This window comes from Hypomesus nipponensis, chromosome 28 (assembly GCF_054491055.1).
Source record: "Hypomesus nipponensis isolate SF chromosome 28, ASM5449105v1, whole genome shotgun sequence".
In the NCBI taxonomy this organism is placed as follows: Eukaryota; Metazoa; Chordata; class Actinopteri; order Osmeriformes; family Osmeridae; genus Hypomesus; species Hypomesus nipponensis.
Genome location: NC_140388.1, coordinates 3825102 through 3848076, shown reverse-complemented (window position 1 = coordinate 3848076; position 22975 = coordinate 3825102). Strand labels below are relative to the sequence as shown.

The 22975-nt window shown below is 42.7% G+C and overlaps 1 protein-coding gene across 5 annotated transcripts; it reads left to right on the top strand.

Annotated features, from left to right (window-relative positions):
• Positions 1–795: 795 nt before the first annotated feature.
• On the top strand, positions 796–18705 carry LOC146219529 (NACHT, LRR and PYD domains-containing protein 3-like). 5 transcript variants are annotated; one of them, XR_014751055.1, is made up of 12 exons: positions 796–1143; positions 1332–1375; positions 1467–1619; positions 1939–1981; positions 3091–3146; positions 3731–5507; positions 5630–5797; positions 8603–8773; positions 14427–14600; positions 15041–15288; positions 16987–17033; positions 17993–18085. XR_014751055.1 is itself a non-coding variant. In XM_084695056.1 (11 exons), exons 1-11 carry the CDS (start codon positions 932–934, stop codon positions 18526–18528), a joined length of 3378 nt encoding a protein of 1125 aa, XP_084551182.1. In that variant the 5' UTR covers positions 815–931; the 3' UTR covers positions 18529–18705. The 5 variants fall into 5 exon arrangements, 3 of the variants coding, with proteins under 3 accessions (XP_084551182.1, XP_084551181.1, XP_084551183.1); XM_084695056.1 differs by lacking the exon at positions 15041–15288 and having other exon boundaries at positions 815–1143; positions 1470–1619; positions 17993–18705; XM_084695055.1 differs by lacking the exon at positions 15041–15288 and having other exon boundaries at positions 815–1143; positions 17993–18705.
• Positions 18706–22975: the final 4270 nt, after the last annotated feature.

Below are 22975 nucleotides of genomic sequence, written 5' to 3'. Positions count from 1 at the left end.
CTAACAGCGTCACCCGTGTGTGCTGATTGGTAGCCTCGTCCGTAGGGCCCGGTCCGTAGCTCTCTCTCCGTAATCCGGATCACTGTCTTTCGGTCCTCTGAGTTCCTCGGTCCCCGTCTCGTTCCCACCGCGTCGTCCGGGTGTGCCGACTGTTAGGCACGTCCTTAGATCTCCCTCCGGAATCCAGATCACTCCTTTGCGGTCCTCTAATTACCTCCGTTCCCTTGATTGTCCCGATCGGTTTCTACGTGACTTCATCGGTGGTCTATGACTTGCCTTTTCCCCTGTGACTTCCTTGTTTTATAGGCCAGGTAGCCCGCCCCCACTGCGCTCCAATTGCTCCCAACCCTTATTGTCAATCAGGCTCGGTGATTCCGGAGGTACAGCTCCGCTGTCAAAAGAGAAAAGCAAAACAACCACACAGCAACCAAACAAAGCACACTGCTGCAAACCAAATAACCCAATTAACTAAATATACAAATACACCCTGTACCTCACTTTCAAGCCTCTGACAATAACATCTATGTAGGACACAGTCACTCATCATAACACCCATGCAACACACAGTCACTCATCATAACACCCATGCAACACACAGTCACTCATCATAACACCCATGCAACACACAGTCACTCATCATAACACCCATGCAACACACAGTCACTCATCAAAACACCTATGTAGGACACAATTAAAATAGATAAGAATGCTTTGTTGTGAGAGGGAAGAGGAAGTGGTGACATGACTCATGGACCTAGGTGTTTGACAGGCTAAGGAGAACTCATCTCTGGTTTCATCTCCAGCAGGTCTTCATGGAGTGACTCTATCAGATAGAGAGTTACAACGAGGAAGAGACGGAGACAGAGAAAGAAGAAGAGTGAGAAACAGGGAACAACTGAATAGATGAATGGTGCACTGAGGACACCAGACCATGGGGAGCAATTGTTCTAAATGTAGGAGAGGTGAGGAGAAGGAGGAGAGAGAGGGGGAGTTAGTATATACTAGAAAAGAGATGGAGCCTGGAGAACATGAGGATGATGAAGGGGGCCTTAACATTAAAGAGAAGAGAAAAGAGGGAGAGACAGAAAAGAGAAGAAAACAGAAGGACACTGGAGCAGAATCACATCTGCAAAGAGACTCAAAGTAAGATCAAGTCAGCTGAACACATTCCATATTATTTCTGTATTGAAGTTCCAGATTGTGGGCATAGTGGGCAGTGTCATGAAGTACAAACCCACAGCTTCAGTCTTTAGATGCTGTAGGACTACAGTACTGTGTGGGCAAGCCCTGGCAGGAAGACATACTTGACCTCCTTCTCTTTCCCCCCTCAGCCCCTGCTCCCCTGATGACGGAGGGAGGGAGACACAAACAACAGGTGAGCTTGTGGATGTACACAGAGCCCTGTACTATTGTTGTTCATCTTGATGTTACAAGTAATGTGTGTGTGTGTGTGTGTGTGTATGAAGCAGCTACACATCAATTCTCCAACAAAGCTCAGGATGGCGGCATTGTCGTATCTCCAGTGTTAAAGGACACAACTGTTGGAGGCAATGTAACCCACAACATAACCAACGTAACCAACATAAACTACATGAAAATTGAGGAACCTCCGAAAAAAGGTGAAAACGTAATTATTTGACTGATTCTTTAGAAAATAAGAATGTGTTTTCACAGTCAGTTCAGAGCCTCACGGTAAGACACAATAGATACTGATAAGACAATAGATACTGACAGATACAATTGAGACTAATACGTATCAATTACAAAGTCTAAAAAACTAAATAAATGTCTAGGCTAAAATATATGATATACCTAACATATTTTTCCGTAAGCCATTCATCAGGAGAGCCTCCTTCTGTTCTGAACTCATGCTGCTGATACACGGTGGTGTCTCCGTCCAGTCAGACAAGTTAGACTGTTTGTTTCTGTTTGTTTCAGAGGATGCATCCCCGATCCCACAGACAAGCACTTCACCACAAACGTAAGACAGTAAACATATTGTATTGTGGAATCATAAGATATCACTATAAATAAGTGTAGATAATACAACCATGTTGACAGAAGAAACATTATTTGTATGCTTACAGTAGGTGAGGCAGTTCCTCGGTATCACTTTACAATAAAGGTGCATGAATTAGCATTCATTAATGCATTAAGTAATGCATGAATCATCATCAGTTAATACATAACTCAGAAAGTACTTAATGATGCACTGATCATGAACACATCATTTGGTAATAGGGAGTCACATATGATTTATTATTAATTAAATCTGGAATCATGTATCAATTCCTATTGACATTAACACATTAACTGATAGGTGAGTTACCTACTTTATCGTGCAAACTATGACTGTTAGTTAACTGTGTGAACCAAAACCCTGAGTTAACAGGGTAATTCAAGTGTTAATTACTACAATGGTGGTATCCATGGATTGAGACGGTAATTAATTATTTGTGAATTGTAATGTGCCTCCTCAAGTAAAGTCATAACATGAGTTACATTCACTAATCATTAACTAATTATTCACTCAACAAATACTTAGTTTTTTCAGAGAGACAACTTTTAGATAAACTCTATTATCTATTAGGCCTAACTCTAGAGTTGGCCTAATAGTCGAATGTAACTCATGTTATGACTTTACTTGAGGAGGCACATTACTATTAACAAATGATTAATTACCGTCTCAATCCATGGATACCGCCATTGTAGTAATTAACACATAAATTACCCTGTTAACTCAGGGTTTTGGTTCACACAGTAAACTAACAGTCATAGTTTGCACGATTAACTAAAGTAGTTAACTCACCTATCAGTTAATGTGTTAATGTCAATAGGAATTGATACATGATTCCAGATTTAATTAATAGTAAATCATATGTGACTCCCTATTACCAAATGATGTGTTCATGATCAGTGCATCATTAAGTATTTTCTGAGTTATGTATAAACTGATGATGACTCATGCATTAGTTAATGCATTGATGAATGCCAATTCATGCACCCTTATTGTAAAGTGTTACCAGTTCCTCAAAGAAACAAACTTGTCATGTTCATATCAAAAACAATGTTTACATTCACTTTTTTCAGGGACTGCATCTATGAAGACAGATGTAGAGAGACAAACAGGAGCGGGGAAGACAAGGGTGATCTTTTATTTTGAACTTGGTTTCTATTATTTTTTTTGTTAGCCTGCCTTTCAAAGCCATCAGCCAACAGCTTGATAAAGAGTAACAGCTCAGCCCCTCATGCTCAACAGTACAAACCATCTTTAGTCTCCCTGTTCATTACAGCCCAACATTAACATAAGGCTCAGAACTAAACCATATGATGTACTGTTAGTGTATGTCTTTATAGTCTATATTATACAGCAGGTACAACACTGTTCATACACTATGTCAGGGAAAAATGCACCTTGAGAAAATAACGTCTATCTCATCTTATCATTCATCATTTTGTAGTCGAGATGGGAGATTGCAGACATTGCTACAGGCAAACAAACACACACACACACACACACACAAAACAAAACTATTCAAGAACCTTCGTTTGACACAACCAGACTTCCTGTCTCTAACTACTGTATTCAAAATAAATATCTACTGCATATGTTGAGCTATGAAGGTATTAATAGTGGTACTATTACAGATTTAGGAGATATTCATTTCAGTTAGACAACCTGCATCTAAAGGCATGTTAATAAATATGAAATGTTTGTTGGTTAATCCAGGTGTTAGTGATCAAGTCAACCAAGTGATAAAAAAACTCAAATCTGAACTGAGGAAGACGTTTCAAACTGTGTTTGAGGGCATAGCTAAACAAGGAAATCCAACTCTTCTCAACGATATCTACACGGATCTCTTCATCACAGAGGGTGACAGTGGAGGGATCAGTAAAGAACATGAGGTGAGACAGATTGAGACAGCATCCAGGAAATCAGCAAGAACAGAAACAGCCATCACATGCAACAACATCTTTAAACCCTCAGCTGGACGACATACACCTATCAGAATTGTTCTGACAAAAGGAGTTGCTGGCATCGGAAAAACTGTCTCTGTCCAGAAGTTCATCATGGACTGGGCTGAGGGACTAGCCAATCAGGAAATCCAGTTCATCTTTCCACTGCCATTTCGAGAGATGAATCTGTTGGATGAAGAGTTCAGTCTGATGGAACTTTTACATTACTTCTCCATGGAAATGAGTGAATCTGGAATCTCCGACTACAACAAGTACAACGTTCTGTTTGTCTTTGACGGTCTGGATGAGTGTCGACTGCCCTTAGCCTTCAATAAGAATAAGAGATGCTATGATGTCACAAAGTCCACCTCAGTAGATGTGTTGCTGACCAACCTGATCAGAGGAAACCTGCTTCCCTCTGCTCTCATCTGGATCACCACTCGACCTGCAGCAGCCAATCAGATCCCTTCAGAGTGTGTTGACCTGGTGACAGAAGTACGAGGGTTCAATGATGAGCAGAAGGAGGAGTACATCATGAAGAGGTGCAGTGATGAGATCCTGGCCAGGAGAATCATCTCACACATCAAGTTATCTAGGACTCTCTACATCATGTGCCACATTCCAGTCTTCTCTTGGATTTGTTTTACAGTCCTTGAAGACATGCTGAGAACAGAGAAGACTGAGAATATCCCCAAGACCCTGACTGAGATGTACACAGCCTTCCTGGTGTTACAGACCAAACAGAAGAGGGTGAAGTATCATGGGAAAATTGAGACAGATCCACACTGGGATGAAGATAGCATTAAGAGCATTCTGTCACTTGGAAAACTGGCCTTTCACCAGCTGGACAAAGGCAACCTGATTTTCTATGAGAAAGACCTGACAGAGTGTGGCATTGATGTCCATGATGCCTCAGTGTACTCAGGAGTGTTCACACAGATCTTCAGACAGGATGGTAAAGTCTTCCAGGAGAAGGTGTTCTGCTTTGTCCATCTGAGCTTTCAGGAGTTTCTGGCTGCTGTGTTTGTGTTTCTCTCATTCATCAACAACAACGAGAATCTGATGTCTCAGTCCACTTCAGTCACATCTGATGTCCACCTCTACAAGACTGCTGTGGACAAGGCCTTGGAGAGTAAGAATGGACACCTGGACCTTTTCCTCCGCTTCTTTCTGGGCCTCTCAATGGAGTCCAATCAGACTGACTTACGAGGCCTACTGACTCAGACAAGAAGCAACACACAGAGCCATGAGGAAACAGTCAAGTACATCAAGGAGATGATCAGAAAGAATCCTTCTCCAGAGAGATGCATGAATCTGTTCCACTGTCTGAATGAACTGAATGACCATTCTCTGGTGGAGGAGATCCAACAGTACCTGAGCTCAGGAAGTCTCTCCCGTGAGAAGCTCTCATCTACACAGTGGTCAGCTCTGTTCTTTGTGTTACTGACTTCAGAGGAGAAGATGGATGTGTTTGACCTGAAGATATACTCCAGATCAGAGGAAGGTCTTCTGAGGCTGCTGCCAGTGGTCAAAGACTCCAAAACTGCTCTGTATGAAAAAAGGAATTTTAATAATAATATGATTCAGAACATATTGTGAAGTGATATTTGATTATCGTATGATCTTATCGTACAAACTATGACTCTGATGATGTTCTCCTTATGTCATGCAGACTGAATGACTGTAACCTCTCAGAATGGTGCTGTGAAGCGCTGGCCTCAGCTCTCCCCTCCTCAGAGCTTACAGAGCTGGACTTGAGTAACAACAACCTGGGGGATTCAGGCATGAAGCTGCTCTCTGCTGGACTGGGGAATCCACTCTGCAAACTGGAGACACTGAGGTCTGTATTTTTGTTCTACATGAGACAATAGCAAGGTTACAACAGCACAATGTCTTCATATGGTTGATTTCAGACAATGTAATTTATTCTCAAGTTTGGTATAAATATCATGCCAAGAATAAGATATGCTTTCTGTCAACAGTGAGGAGTAGTTTGATAAGTATTCGACGGTATTCTGCATACATTGGTTGTAACAAGTGATTATTTGAGTTATTGTTGCCTTTCCATCATCTCGAACTGGTCTGCTCATTCTCCTCTGACCACAACAAGGCATTTTGGTCCACACAATGGACGATGGTTGTGCGTGAAAATCCCAAATCAGCAGAAATACTCAGACCAGCCCGTCTGGCACCAACAACCATGCCACATTCAAGTTCAAGTCTTTTATTTTGAGATGCACAGAACACCACAAGGTCAGACTGGGCACTGACATTTTTAGGAAAAGACATCGCAAAGTCACTTATATCCTTTCTCCCCAATTCTGATGCTCGGTTTGAACTGCAGGAACTTGTCATCTACATGCCTAAATGTATTGAGTTGCTGCCATGTGATTGGCTAATTAGCCATTTCTGTTAACAAGCAGTGGCCGGTGAGTGTATTTGGGTAGCGTTAACAATCTGTCTGCCCTTGTCCAAAGGGTAATGAAACGCAGTTTAACTGAAATGTAAACTCAAAATCTATTTTGCATGAAGACACACTGTGTGAACATCTGGGGTTTCCCTCATCACAGCAGAAAGACTGAATTGAATCTGTGAACACCACTTGTTTTATTACACTGAAATGATCAGTCATGGCTTTAGCAAAGACAGAACAGGAGGTACTGTCATCTGCAGCACCTTTATAGACTATAACCTAAATCAGCAGCACTGCATGTAAAGGCCCTGTCACACCATAACGTTCTGGTCAACATTCTCTGAACGTTCTAATCGTTCAATTTAGAGTGTTCTAGGTCGAGGTGGACACATCTGGCGTGTGACTAACGTGTAACTAACGCATGACTAGCGTGGGACTGACGCATGAGGAGTGTGTAACAGCGACCAAGACACGATGAATAACAACCAAGTAACGCTAGGGTAACGCCGGAATAACGATAGCCAAACGCGTGCAACGTTCCACAAACGTTATTCAGCGTTTAAAATTGAACGTTGAACAACGCTGGTCTCCATGAGAACTTTTGTGCATGTTCCAAACTTTTTTTGGGGACCAGCGTTCTCCGCCGATCACCGCCGATTACCAGCGTTACCAGCGTCCACACAACGCTCTTCTGGCGCTATACCGGCAGCGACCATGGACGATTACCAACGTTTCCTCTAACGTCATAGAACGTTGACCAGAACGTTATGGTGTGACGGGGCCTTTAGAGTCAGCATGTTAGGGTCACTGAGAAAACACACACACGTAGAGAGGTATAGGCTTTGAGATGTTAATTAGGAACAACCATCTCTATGGTAACACTGGGCCCTTGGTGTCATCCCCAACAACTCAGATTGACACACAGAAGTAGCAAAAATCAACTGTACTTTATTGGATATACAATTCATAATAATGAAGCATTGACATGGTAAAAGCCAGGACTTCCCAAAAACAAAAAAGGATAAAATAGGAAAGTTTGCAGAAGTTCACTAGTTGCTATGGATGCAGAAAACACAGAAAATCGAATCTGATCCAAACTTTTTTTTGACTTAAATTTTTTTGTAGGCAGTGTGCAAGCGATTTTTTATGTAGCCTACATAATTATTAGGCTTCTAAACCTATACCAATTGTGAATTTGATACGCTGATAACAGGATTTACCTCTCAGAAATCTTCATATGAACAGTCTACATTAAGCTTATGTCAATTATCAATATGAAAGAATGCTCAATGCATCTCCATGTCTCCTGATATAGCCTAGGTGGTTGAGATTGAGAGTGAGTCAGAGGAAGGGGCAGCATACAGGGGCAGTGGAGACAGCTCTGTTGCTGAGGTGAGTGCTGAAAGGTAGTTGAAGATGCCCCACATCTTCCCAAGTTCCTAAGTTTAGTTTTCAAAATATTTAAATGTCCAGCCCCTCAGTATATGTATAACAACTATGGTAGTAATAGTGGTGGTAAATGCACCAGAATGCAGGAAATTACATCTACATCTGGGGGACAAACTCCCAGACCCCCCCGCAAAATGTGTCCCCCCCACTTTCAAAATGCTGCTGACACCCATGTATCTCATCTATAGCACTGATAATAGGAGATACTAAACGTAGTATGGATCCTAGTACCAAGGGAATTGTGATCTGATTTTATCGGCTTAGAAAGACACTAGACAGTCCAGAACAAAAGATTCACTGATGGCCTACATTTCACATTATATGATTTAGAAATACCTCAGGAAGACCACATGATGTCTCAGTATACATTAGACAGGATACATTTTTGGTATATTCCACAGGTACAATCCAGCTTAGTAAAATCAGCTTCTCAGGCAGGTTCATTTTTCACATTGGTTACTGGCTACTGTGTCATTGTGTTCAAGTCAAATGTTATTTGTAAAGCCCTTTTTCAAGCAATGTCGCAGAGGGCTTCACACACCCATAGAACTGCACCTAAACCAACCTAATCCCTCCAGAAGGACAAGGACAAACTCTCAGGGAAACTCATAGTTAAAACATTTAATAAAGCTTGGTAGGAGCAATTCAGTGAGAGTTCCACTCTTCCAGAGGTGGTCGGTGTTGAAAAAGAGGTACACAGACCATAAGCAAAGCATAATCATGCATCAATAGTAGAGATAACAAAAGTGTTTGTGATCCCTCCCTAATGATAACCTTCTACAGGCTGTCAGGCTGTCACATCACAGAGAAAGGCTGTGCTTCTCTGAGCTCAGTGCTGAAGTCAAACTCCTTCCTGAGACAATTAGATCTAAGTAACAATGATCTGAAGGATGTCGGCATGAAGCTGCTCTCTGCTGGACTGGGGAACCCACTCTGCAAACTGGAGACACTGAGGTATGTATTTATGTTCTACATGACCCTTTAGTAAAGTTATAATCGCACAATGTATTTGTGTGGATGATTTATACAACAGAGTTGAGTCTCAAGTTAGGTATAAACTTCATGCCAAGAATGAGATATGCCTTCTAGTCATCCGTGAGGACTAGTTTGATAAGAAAGGGGCAGATTTGCTGCATCTGAAACACTCTAAAACATACTGTAAATAATGATTGGGTTATATTTTATTTTTTATTTTATTTCATGTTTTTGTTTATTTTAGACAGAATGAAAATGTTAATGCAACGTTTCTGAATGTGCAACATGATTGCAGTCTCTTTGGGTAGTGTTAACAATCTGTATGCCCTCGCCCAAAGGGTAATAAAATACTTCTTAATTACATTTTCAACCTTAAACCTATTTCGCATTGAAACACAACCTGTCATTCATCAAACATCTGGTGTTTCCCTCTTCACAGTGGAAAAACATTGACTTAAACTGTGAACACCACTTGTTTTATTACAACACGGAAATGTGCAGTCATGGCTTTTGCAAAGAGAGAAATGGAGTTAGGCTACTGTCATCTTCAGCACCTCAAGTTTCAAGTGTTGTGTTTGTCAGATACACAGAACAACACAAGGTTAGACTGGGCACTGAAATTCTTAAGACAAGACAACGCAAGCACCTGGCATAACATAACATAAAGGTACACGGAACACAATTTACATCAATGCTGAGCTTAAATAAGTGAAACTTCCTAAATATACAGATACCAATAAATATCGTCTATACTAACCCTAATACTAAAACTTCCTAAATTATAGATAACAATAAATAGTACACTATACTAACCCTAAATGCACGAAAAACCTGATCCAACCCTATAACCTATTCTAACCTAAGTGGAGTACAGTAAAATAGTGCAAATTTGTAGATCAATGACAGGATATACAGGAGCCTGGTGGCGAGGTACAGTGAGGTACAGTAGTGCAGAGTTACTGATAGTGCAACCAGTAGCTGAAAGTAACAGTGTATAAGTGACTAGTGTGCAGTAATCAATGTCCATATCAGTGTCCATTCAGAAGCCTGATGGCCCTTGGGTAGAAGCTGTTGTCCAGTCTGCGTGTGCGCGACCGGATGCTAGCATCTAGGTTACAGCTCTGTAACCTAAATCAGTAGCACACATGATCTCAATTTCTTAGTGTGTCTGTGGTTGTTGAGATATATTTTTTTTTACCTTCCATGAATGTTAGGGTCACTAGGAAAAGTAAGACATTTGAAGTTAAAAAAATAACTATTTGAGGGTTTTCTCTGCTGTTAAATATAATAGCAGTCTTGTTGGACCCTGAAGACAACACAAGGGTTAAGATATACTATTCATCATATAATTGTACATTTACCTGGGCAGTTAGTTTAGCATCTGCCGGCTGTGGTTTTTGTAGTTGACGCCTCTTCCACTACATGACGGGTTTCAAATTATGAATGGCAAGAAAAGTGTGATTGATGTATAATCTGTCATGTGATCTCTGTCTGGATCAGCTAGCCGTGTTGCTAAAAAGAACAATGGGCCTCATTCACCAAATGTTCTTACGAACAAATTTGTTCTCAAACCCCACTTACGCAGTTTTCACGAAGATTCTGGCATTCACCAATGTTTTCTTATTTGGGATTTGTTCTTGGGTAAGAACAGAATTTACGCACACCCAAGAGCACTCTTACGCACAATTGAGAGCCGACATGTTTGCGCAAAATAAGTAGTTTTACCTTTTTCGTCCCTTCTAATTTCAAATGGAATATTTCTCTCCTTTATAATTTTCCAACTAATAATTGTCATAATTTTACACATATTTTTTGTTTTGTTTGAAAAAATACAAACTACACTTACACTTCTGCTCATGTGTTAAGCAAGTTTCCTAAACTCTTGACACAGTTAGCACAGCATCCGTCTGTGTTGGCTATACAATTAACACATTTCTTGTTGCTTTGACACAAAACGCATAGAATAAACACAAATCTTAAATGCTTGAACTTCTTTTACACACAAGCTCAACCAAGACCAAAACAATTGATTTTTACTGCCCAATTAACCAATGCTTTCACACTGTATGTCGGAACAGATAACATCATGTTCAAAACCTAACTTATTGGCTAAAGTGAAAGTGAACAGCTGTTCATATTGTAAATTGAAACACAAACATATCCCCTGTATTTTATTCCATTGCTACTGAGAAACAGCTGGTTGAAGTTATGCAAATACTGTAAATCACAGTTGATTCCCAACTAGGAAACACTCAGGTGTTGAAGTTCTTTCAATCGCATGACCGTAAGTTATATACAGTAAGAGGACCTCTTTGGGCTAATCTTATGATGAAAAAGTACAATACAGAGAAACACAAGAAATAATATGTAATGCCTGCATGAGGGAGAGGAAGACAAGTTACAGAACAAGGGAGAGGAGTGGGACAAGGGAGAGGAGTTGGACTGTGTGGTGGCGCTCAGAGAAGGGCCAGAGCTAGGGTAACTGATGAAATATTGTAAATGGCAGCTATATTGCATATTCTTGCAGTAATGTCCTGTTGCAACTGAAGCCTTTACTGCAGCAAACGTGTGTTAGTGTTTTGGTAGACATGGTGTATTGTTAGTGTATTTTTGCGTTATGAAAATGAGTGTTTGAGTTTAGTTTACAATGTGTGATTTTGAGCATGAAATTAACAGTTTTGCCAATTGTGTGTGGTAGGTGTGTTGGTGCATTAAGAGTAAGGAAACTTGTTAGATGTATTGAAAAGATTGTCATAGCGATTGTAAAAAACGTTACCATCAAATACTAAGTGACTTATCACTATATTTATCGGCCCAAAGTAGGGTTATTCCGCACACTAGGACTACACCACACAATGGCATATTTATTGCTGCTGCAATATGTTGCAGAGCGTTCCTTGAGGAGGGAACACATCTTCCTTGACCATACCAATTTATTTGCTGAGAGCGACGAGTAGGCTACCTGTTGGAACGCGTTATATATATAGCAGTCCTGTAACAGCTGACTGATTTCTAGGCTATGTTTTTTTGCTTAAGAATTCAGATCAAGACTTCATCAGTTCTGCGCACTTCTCCAGATACAGCATTCACTGCATGAATAATTGCATTCCAATTTGTATCCACAGCTGACGCTATTAAATATGATGTGTCGTTTGTTGCTAACTTCTTGCAGCTGTACCTCCACTTCAGAATTATTATTACGTTTCACACGGCCCTGCCATATCATGCCCTTTTAAGGGAATTAACGGGGCGTTTACCTATGCTAAATAGGAGCAACGGTGCACAAGCTTTCAATTTACGAAATATTGGGATTCATCATTCTAAGAACACACCTCCGAACAATTCTGCTGTTTAAGAACGCTTCATGAATCACACATAGATTTTTCTTAGGAACTTTCTTAAGAACACATTTAAGAAATAACTTAGGAAGATATTGGTGAATGAGGCCCAATGTTAACCCCTTCTTATTCCTGTTAAATGTGCCCAAAAACGCCTAAACAGCATACCCAAACTAAACTGCTGACTGCTGTTCTTGAACCATTTGGAGTACATGTATGTAAATGGACTCTTTTGAAGGCTGACACTCTGAAGTTATGTTCCTTGTTGTCAGGACCCCTGTCAGTCCTACTGGTGTTGAGTAATAGAAGCTTGAACACAAGGAAAGTGAAAGTTTCTATTTCCGCCTAGATTTTGTGTTGAAAACAGAGGCCTGAAGAGGCCTACAGGTGGTAGGTATTAGCTGGAAGACAGCATTGGACCACAGGTTGAAGCCTTACCCAATTCAGATCAAAAGTCAAACATAATACCACAATATATTCATATTTGACACATGTTTTTATAAGAATACATCCATGCGTTTTCTAAAAGGGCCTTTTGGAGACTCCAGAAAAGCCTTGTAACCAAGGTCAAAATCTTAGGATAAAAAGGTATAATTGTTATCTCTAATGAAAGGTGGTACTTAGAACTATCATATATAACAGCTAAATCGCTCATTAGTATTACTGAAACACAAAAACTGAAGCATGAACACATTGGAGTGCTTTATCTGATTCCCAGGATTGGCGCACAAAGAACACTGACATATTGCGCAATCGACTTTTATTTTGAAGGCTCCACAAAACCTGGCATATGGGGTATCGCCATTTTCAGCTAGCTCTAAGCTACAAGGATCACTAGCTCATTTCATAGCCATTGTAAGCCAGTTAGAAAAAATTGTGTAGAGGGGGCGGTGGGGGGGTGCAGGGGGGGGGGCGGGACACACAGACCTGGTTGGCTTTAGAGGGCTGTCACCCCAGCATGGGGCAGCTCCTATTGGGTCAACCAAGATGTCTATCAAAAGGTCATAGTGTAGCTGCCATTTTAAGACTATTCCCGGGTTTATACTCTACTCACATGAGTAGCTATTAGCAACTGTTTATGACACTTCGTAAAAAAATGTTTTTGATTTGTAAGAATGAAGCAAAAAGATTGTGGCTATGTGTGGATATAATTCATTGTTTGGACAACTACTCGACATTTGATACTTTGGACCCTTGGGAATGTAAGCAGATGAGGTTTTGATGAGTTGTGTGCATAGCTGGAGCATTCCTAAGTAATCGTAGGTAAGTACAACTTTTTTCTCTGGCATTGTTGAATGAACGGTCACCGGACAAAGACGTTGACGGTACTTTCTGTTGCGAGTTGAGCTTGAATTGGTTTATTTCAATGGAAGCACAAGAATCGTAGCTTTCCAACGAGGTATCATATGTGTAGCCATCAAAAAAAATATTATTTTGAATTTGAGTGCGTTCTCACTGAGGGAGGGGGGCGCAGCATTTCTGTATCGCGGGCAATACAGGACCTATATCTGTTAACTGAAGGCGTCTGAAGGGAACCCTAACCCTAAAAATGTACCATCTGAAAGTTCAAGTCTATCAGTAGCCGGTCCAGAACAAATAAGTTCACTGAGGCTTTTTACAGTAATTTAGAAGCAAATTTCCTCAGGTTTACCACAGAAAATTCTCAGGGTATAAACCAGGACGTTTTAGCTAATAGGCTTCAGAGTGACTGAAGTGGGATATTCTTCGATTGGAATCCATCTCAGTAAAATAAGTTCGGCAGGTAGGCTGATATTTTACAAATTTTTATATGTATAAATTATGTTCAGTTGCTCATCCTCCTCAATATCGTAATATTTAATACGATTCTGAAGCAGGCGGCAATAATTTACGCTACTTCGAACTGTCGTAGAACTCGGTTTAGACAGAACTTATTAAAGGGAGAGGTCATGTGGCCGTGAACGTTGCTTTCTGCAATGGTGGAAAGATGATCCATGTTCTATGTCTCGACTCGGACTGCTTAAGAATAGGGGCTATAGCCCCAACTCATTTGTTGTGTTCATTAAAGTCAAGTCTGGGATTTGTTTCATTTTTTTTTTGGAGCGGGCTTTATGTCGTAGACGTCCTGATGTTTCATAGAACTACTACCACCAAACTGAACACAAACCTAACCTTCCTGAACTGGGGGGAAAGGTCACTCTGTCTAATGAGGGGGAGGAGCAGCTATGACAGCACCTGCCAAATGAACCCCTCTGTGCTGACTCACTCTGGAGGCCCAGATGGATTCTGTCCCAACACTGATCCTCTTTCTACAGGCTGTCAGGCTGTCTGGTCACAGAGGAAGGCTGTGCTTCTCTGGCCTCAGCTCTGAGGTCCAACCCCTTCCACCTGAGGGAACTGGACCTGAGCTACAATCATCCAGGAGAAAAAGGATTGAAGCTGCTCTCTGCTGGACTGGAGGATCCACACTGCAGACTGGAAAAACTCAAGTAAGGAGATGTTTGTTTTTATATACCTCTTAATGTAATGTTGCTTAACACTGAATAGACATCTTATATACATCAAGTATGTTAATAGGCCTTGCATTTCATGATGATACAATTACAGACTGCATGTTTATTTAGGACAGTGGGTTAGGAAGAGGGAAGCCCTATATCATCTACAATAGCCTTTAGTGCAATTATGATTATATAGCTAATATCATAAATGCATTTCCTGGGGTCTATTCCAGAAAGTGGGTTTAAGTGAAAACAGTGAGTTTGTTAACCATGAGATGAGGGAAACTCTGGGTTTTCTGTTCCAGAAAGAGAGGAAACACAAACTCTGGTTATGTTACCACGGTAACTGATGGTAACTTACCTAACCTGCTTGCTGGCATCTTTTGTTTAACAAACCATGAATTTCTCCCTCTCTCCTCCCTCATGCCAAGCCTGAAGCAACTATCAGACATGGGGTGTCCTTTCCTCATCCAGGGCTCCAGACTAACTTGTTTTACTAGGAGCACTGTAGCCCCTAACTGAACATGTTGGGGGCACAGGCAGAACATGTAGGGGCCTACACCAGTCTGCGTGTGCGTGACCGGATGCTGCGGTAACGCCTGCCAGAAGGCAACGGAGTAAAGAGACTGAAGGATGGGTCTCTTAGAATCCTGCCGGCTTTCCCTAGGCAACGTGTGTGGTAGGTGTCCTGTAGGGCTGGGAGCTTCCTGCCGATGATGCTCTCGATAGTGCATCTGTAAAAGTTAGTGAGGATGACTGAGTCCATACCAAACTTCTTCAGTCTCCTCAGATAACTACCAGTTGCTACCATACATAATTCTCTGCAACCATTTCTGCGGCAGCAGTCATTAATGTCTCTTCGTCATCTTAATCATCATCATCCTTTGATAAAAAGCATTCTGTTGAGGGGAACTGCTAGCCTGGTCCTAACCAGACCCTCGTACATTTCATTTGTACAGAGGGTCTGGGATCGCTCCATTGACAAACGTTAACTTCCTTGAAGGCGGGTCCTCTGTTGATTTGCCATAACCAATCGCAAGCATTCTTCTTAGCCAACTTTTTCACCACTGAGCTAGCTGCCGTAGCTGGAAAATCAAACTTTTCCCGAACCCCGTGGGGAGGAGGGCCACAACATCATGGCCACCAACAAAACTCAGCAAGGAATGTTCTTGCTCCGGCTTTAACCTATAGATATTCAGCAGCGTTGCCACAACCGCAGAATAGCTTTGTTCGCATCTTTCTCCGCCGCAATTACTGAACTACTCAAACTAGTGCACGACATTAACGTCATCGTTCTCAGCCACTCCTTCTGTTTGCTGATTGGACCTACAAAAAATGTGTTTCTGAAAACCGACTTCAAAGTCAAACTCCTAGACGTAGTACAGAAGCAAAATCCAAATTGAGCGGAAGTACGTAGGAAGGCAGAGCCAGGCTAGGGAACTGCTACTACAAGTTGAAATAGGCACCAATTGATATTTAAACTTTGTATCATGTCGAATGTGATTAAAACCATGGTGACGTAGACGCTACAATGACAAGCATAGCCTATAAGCAAAATATGCATTACCTGTTCGTAGTATGTTTTTATATGTAATATAACATTGAAAATGCTATTTTATTAAGTCCACCACTTTTTCTCCTGTAATATTAACGGACAGTGGGGTTAAATGTTCAATGTATGAACTGGCTATTGCATTCAAATAGTAAACTGACTCTGCAGCAATTGTATCCCACGCCAATTGTAGCTAAAGGCTACGCTGCTACAGCCGTGTTGCTTTTTTCCAGAATATGTCCTCAGATTGACCATGAACACTAAATAAAACTTATATCTAAAGTGTGGTGAAGTATGACAACGTTTTTTGTTGTTGGTTGCCATGGTGAATCCTAGTATCGGAGCTCCATAGATGTTGGCTTTTGGTAGTATTCATGCACGCGCTAAACTCAGAGTTGCCGTACTCCGAGTTGAGTTAACAAATTTATATCAGCTTTTCTGCAACCAAATTTTCTGAGTTTCCCATGTTAGAGTAACTCAACTCAGAGTTCATGGTTAGTCTCAGAGTTTGTTAAACCCGCTACCTGGAATACCCCCCTGCTGTCTTTTGCTGTTGCAGTTGTTGTTTATCTTTCAGAAAATATTTGCATACTCACCTGCACGCATGAGAATGTCTAATTCCAGTGAATTAGAATCAAACTAACTCTGATCAGCTTTTCTGGAACCGATAACTCTGTGCTTCCCATCTCAGGGTTCATCGAGTTTGTAAAACCTGCTTTCTGGAATACATCTCTGATGATAAACATAGAAACAACATGTTTACTTTAGTCACTTAGCAACAGGTGAGGTGTCATTTCCTCATCATTCCTCTGCTTCTCCCTACAGTGTGGATCATGGTGGAGAGTGCAGGATCAAACCTGGTCTTAGGACATGTGAGTAGTGACTGCTACTTAGTTCTAGTACACAGGGTCATACAGGGACTATACCATTACTGACTTTGACACTGTCAGAAATGGACACACGTATGTGCCCTCCCTTCACTCTCCTTTCTCCTCCCTCCTCCTTCCCCTCCCTTCTCATCTTCCCTGTCCACCTCCCCTCTCTCCTCCTCCACCCTTCTCCCCTTCCCAGTTCCCCTCCTCTGTCCCACTGGGGGGCGGAGAGTAGATAATGGGGGTGTCGGAAGAGGTCAGGGGGATAAGGGGAGAGGATGTGGGGGGGCTGGGGGGAAAGAGTCGATAAGCGGGGTGGGGGGAGAAGAGGTGGGGGGGGGGGGTCAGGGGCTGGGGGAAGAGGAGGTGGGGGGGAGAATCGATAAGGTTGGTGGCGGGAGAGTGAGGAGGTGGGTGGAGAGGAGGTCAGGGGGGGAGTACATTTAAATTTCTTCATTTAGCAGACGCTTTTATCCAAAGCGACTTCCAAGAGAGAGCTTTACAAAGAGCACAGGTCACTGATCATAAACAACGAGACGCCCCAAAAACATTGTGGGGAGCCAAAACATGAAGCAGACATTGTGAAAAGCAAATAAGTGCCAATGGGAAGAACCAGAAGAGCATGTAGTTAAACAAGTTACAATGAAACAACATGAACCTCAAAAGTGCAAGAGTGTACCTGTAGAAAAGCAACAAGAATAGAATTCACAGCGAGTACAAGAAGTTAAATCAGTTCCAACTAACCAACAAGAGCAACAAGTCCCTCAATAAGAGTCATTGTGTTCCTGGAGGAAACTCACATCAGGTCCAGCCAATCATCCCTAAGTACCGTAGTACAGGAGTAGATAAGGGAGGTGTGGGGGGGGGGGGGAATGAAAGGGGGAGGGCAGGAAGAGGGAGACATTCTAATGTGAATGATGATGATCAGTAATATATTGTGTCTTGGTCTCCCCCATCAGATGCCTGTGAGCTCACACTGGACCCAAACACAGCATACAGACGCCTCTCTCTGTCTGAGGAGAACAGAAGGGTGACACAGAGGAGAGAGGAGCAGCCGTATCCTGATCACCCAGAGAGATTTGACTTCTACTCACAGGTGCTGTGTAGAGAGGGTCTGTCTGGGCGCTGTTACTGGGAGGCAGAGTGGAGTGGAGGACTGGTTTATATAGCAGTGACATATAAAGGAATCAGCAGGAGAGGAGTGGGTGATGACTGTCTGCTTGGACACAATAACAAGTCCTGGAGTCTGAGGTGTCATGATAATAGTTACTATGCCTGGCACAATAATAAGATCACTGACATACTTGTCCCCCCCTCCAGCTCCCACAGAGTAGGAGTGTATCTGGACTGGCCGGCCGGCACTCTGTCCTTCTACACAGTCTCCTCTGACACACTGACCCACCTGCACACATTCCACAGCACATTCACTGAGCCCCTCTATCCTGGGTTCTGGGTTTGGTCTGACTCCTCAGTGTCCCTGTGTCAGGTAGAATAGCCCACATACACTATCACACAATGTGCTCACATAGATGTGATTGAAGATTACCAGTTGTAATTGATATCCCAGAGTGTTTGTACATGTTGTTGTGTGTTGAATGTTTGCTTTGTTTTCATTGTTGACAAACGTGTCTGACTGCCTAAATAAGGAGAAATAAAGATGTTTTATACAGGATGATAGATGACATGTTGTGTGTTTGTTGGTGACCCAGTGGCCCTACATACACACATGTACACTGTGGGTGAGGTTTAATAGTTGTGTATAATCGTATCTTAGGTAAGGCTCAAAGGCTGTTTAGGAACTGTTCATATTTTATCATCGTACACGATCTGGAGTGTTGGCCAGAACACTGCTTTGGGGCCAGGATCTTCAGGGTAAGATAGGTGCACAGATAATTCAATGAAGAGACAAACTTGATTTAATCACGTTGTATTAAAGTTATATGTGGAGTTGAGATGTGTGTTTGGTATATGAAGTATATGTGTGGTTCTGAAACAAAGGAGAAAACAATAAGTACAAACTATTACGTAGCCCGCGTACACATATTTATCTGACATGTTAACTTAACAGGCTAGTCAGCTCACGGCATCAACAAGCATGTAAATAACCAAAAATAAGCCCCCAAACATGTAAATATACATTCTTAAGTACGTAGCTAAACCATAAAAACACAAATAGTATACGTATGCAGGCTCTGTGCGAGGTAATTTGCAAGCTTACACAAACATTAGCAGACATCTCAACCTTCAGAGACTCATTTCCAGGAGGTGGCTTCCACTTCTACCAGAAATGACCATTTGACAGCCTCTCGCTCGCCGAAATACAAAATCTCTGATTTCCGGGAGATTGGATAGCATTTGTGTGCGTCAGGGAGCCGCTATTGAATTGTGGGAGACTCCCGGACCTTCTGGGAGACTTGGGATGTCTGCGTTAGTTACACAGTAACTGCTAACATTCTTTCACTCGTTTAACACCAACACCAACAATAAATGCTAAACATCTTTGAACATATTACACCAGTCGATATATGGAATTAGCGTCATGGTAAACAACTTACATATTTTATGGACGCACACGTCGAACTAAGAAGGGGTTTCTAACTTGGTCTCAACATGGACATGAAATCACTGTAAAATCTGTTTATCACTGAGTGATAAAGAGGGGTGTTGGGAGGGGGGGTCTAACTGACTCTGGCCCTCATGGCGCAGTTTACGCTGCGTCTGTTTATTCGAGTTCGGTAATAGCGCCCGCTATGCTTCCTCATTTTGTGTAGTATTTATCAAACCTGACACTCATCAGGCAATCAGCGCATACTCCGATACCCAAGTGTGCCCTGTTTATAAATACCCCGTATCGGTTAAGTCAGTCTTTGCGAACAATTAATGCCTTGAAACGGGCGCATACGCCTTGATAAATGAGGCCCACAGTGTCTAGTGTGATCCCCTCTCTCCCCACCTCCTCTGTCTCCATCCTCCTTATCTACTCTGTCCCCCCACCTCCTCTCCCCTGATATGACATTTTAGGTTGTGTAAAATGAATGTTTTTAAATATGAATTAGAAGCTTCTGTGTTCATTATTAGGAGACGCATGAGAGAGAGAGAGAGATCCTGTCCTCTTTGCCTTCTCACATGCACTCTACAACCTTTATCTCTCTCCATTTCTCCTCTTTCTCACACTGAGGCACAAACGCATCTCTCTTCTGGTTAAATCTGTATCACCAGTCGTGTGTTGGATAATTCGTACCATTTATTGTCAGCTAAGCCTCTGTCATCATGTCTCCCCACATCACCTCTCCACCCCAGACATAGTCCAGTGTTAATGTGGTTGGAAATGAAGCATAGCGCAAGTTTAGTCAGGCAAGACCGATCCCTGCACTCGGGCATACTCGTTAATGTCCACTACTCACTCCTCCCGCTAAGAGCGCTCTACATCCTCTGTTCCTATGTCGGGCTTTCATTCGGGTTCATTTCGAGTTGCCTCCCGTCTATCAATTAACGCTGTTGCATGACCCCGTGCCTTTTAAATACGAGTCTCTCCCTGTGTAGTTTGTCCATGCTATCATGCACGCGAGGTTGCGTGTTCGTGCTGGTTGGATCTTCCGCTCGTTCCGTGTCTCTCGCTTGCTGTTTTGGGGCTTACTTTGGATCCGGGGCTGGACCTGTTGTGGACGCCGTCCCGGTTTCGGGTTCCGCCGCCCCGGTTGGTCGGCGTGGTTCGCTGTTCGTCGGGGCTCCGATGGTTTTCCCTGCTCCGTGTGATCGCTGTTTGCGTGCGCTGCACTCCCTGGCCTCCGCTGGCGACTCCCCCGCTGGTGCGCTGGCCTCTTTTGGGGCTGGTATGTCTCCTCTGAGGTCTCACGTAAGCGGGACAGGCATGGTTTTCTAATCCTGTTGATTTTTGTCCTTTCCCTGAGTGCAAATGGTCGCATTCGGCATTGTTGCTGCCAATGGACGCTTCCGGCAATCTTCTCTTGAAACAGCCACGTCATGTCACGCTTGACCTCATTATTTTGGAGGGACCTACCAATTAGCTGATGGTAACGTTAAATCATTATTTTGGAGGGACTTACCAATTAGCTGATGGTAACGTTAAATCGCGATTTCTGAATGCTGCCAATTATACCTTTGTCAGAATAGCTTGTTTCTAAGGGGGTTCAGTTTGTTTAAAAAGGGGGTTCTTAATAATTTGGAGTATGGCTAAATGCATGTCAATGTCACTAGAGGGAAACTCCTAAGGTGACGTAAGTCATGGAAGTAGGGCATATTTGCACAGGATTGCCCAATATCTTCGTTGATCTAATTCAACTGAGGATGCTAGCTATCGCATATCACCAAGTCAACTGTTTTATCTACCGTTCACTATTGAATCGTTAATGAGCTTGGCATAGCTTTTAAATCTATGCCATCTTCGTAAATACATGTAGGCATTTTTAGGAATCAGAATATCAGTTGTAAAACGGTTACGGAGCTGACAGTCTGCAAGCACACCCTACAATTTCTCTGGAATTGTAGCCTGCTCCTAACCAGACTCTCGTACTTCCTTTTGTACAGTTGAGTCTGGGCTCGCTCCATTGTCAAGCGTTTACTCCTTGTAGGCAGGAAATCTGAAGTTTAAACTATTGAATCTGCTAGAGCCACTCTGATCTGCCATAACCAATCGCGAGCGCTCACCTCAGCAATTCCTTCCCCACTACTACAGGAGAGCTAGCTGCCGTAGCTGGAAAATCAAACTGTCCTGTACCCCGTGGGAAGGAGGGCCTCAACACCATGGCCTCCAACAAAACTCAGCAAAACCCGTTCTTCCTCCGGCTCAGCTTGTGGATATTCGGCTGCTTGCCTCAACAGATTGACTGGCTTCGCTCGCATCTTTCTCCACCGCCATTACGGAACTCCGACACTAACTAGCGCACGACAACAACGTCATCGGTCTCAACTACCACCTCTGTTCACTGTTTGGCCGGTATCAAATTAACCTGAGCCTTCTGACTTGCGTACCTCATGGCCGGACCTAGCTCAGAAGCAAATGAAAATTAAGCGGAAGTAGATAGGCTACGTTGGAGGGCAGAGCAGGCTAAGACTTTGTACCCTATCTAGGTGAAATGTATTTTCTTCCCTACAGTGGGGGGGTGATAACGCTCCCCTGCTCCTGCGCTTGATCACTGTGACGGTCGTGTGGTTGAGACTCCTACGGCTCGCTATCCTTAGTTTTCCCCATTCTATGCTGCTTCCATCTCTCAGCGCAGGTCGCAGAGGCTTCATGCAAACTCGAACGTTTTAAGAACTCCTCTGTTCCAACTTCCTAAAACTTCTCAATGCAGCTTGAGGCTGAAATCTATAATTTTTACAGTGCCTTTATTACGGTGATCTTTTAGCATGTATTATTATGAGGTGTATGTATGTGTTATGTTATGGGATATGTGCAATACTGTTATGTAACTGTTGATAATGTTTGGCTGAGGATGTATTGTTTGTTGTACTGTGACTGTCAAGGCATTTATGATGACGCACCACAGAGACCAAGACATATTTCCCTGAGCGGGACGATAAAGTTCATCGTATCGTATCGGCCGTTCGGGTAGAAGCAGCCCGATCCACCTCCCGTGTCAATATGTATTTGTAGCGCAAGTAAAACGTGCGCTTCAGTGGTATTTGGCTAGGTTACCACGGATAGGACATCCCTGCTTGCTGGTCTGTTGGCCGCCGATTCGCTTGTCATGTTAGTGGGGCATTGCAGACCTTGACGTGCCGGTTGGGGGGGCTGCTCCTCTCTACCCGATTGTACGTGGTTCTGTGTATCGTGGGTTTCTGAAACGGTGCACGTAGGCCGTGGCTCGGAGTCACTCCGGAGTTAATCTGACACTACAACTAAGGGCGCTTGCACTGTCGTCATTTCGCACAGGGGTCCTTTCCTGACCTTAATGGGCTAGTCTTTGGAATAGGTGCTG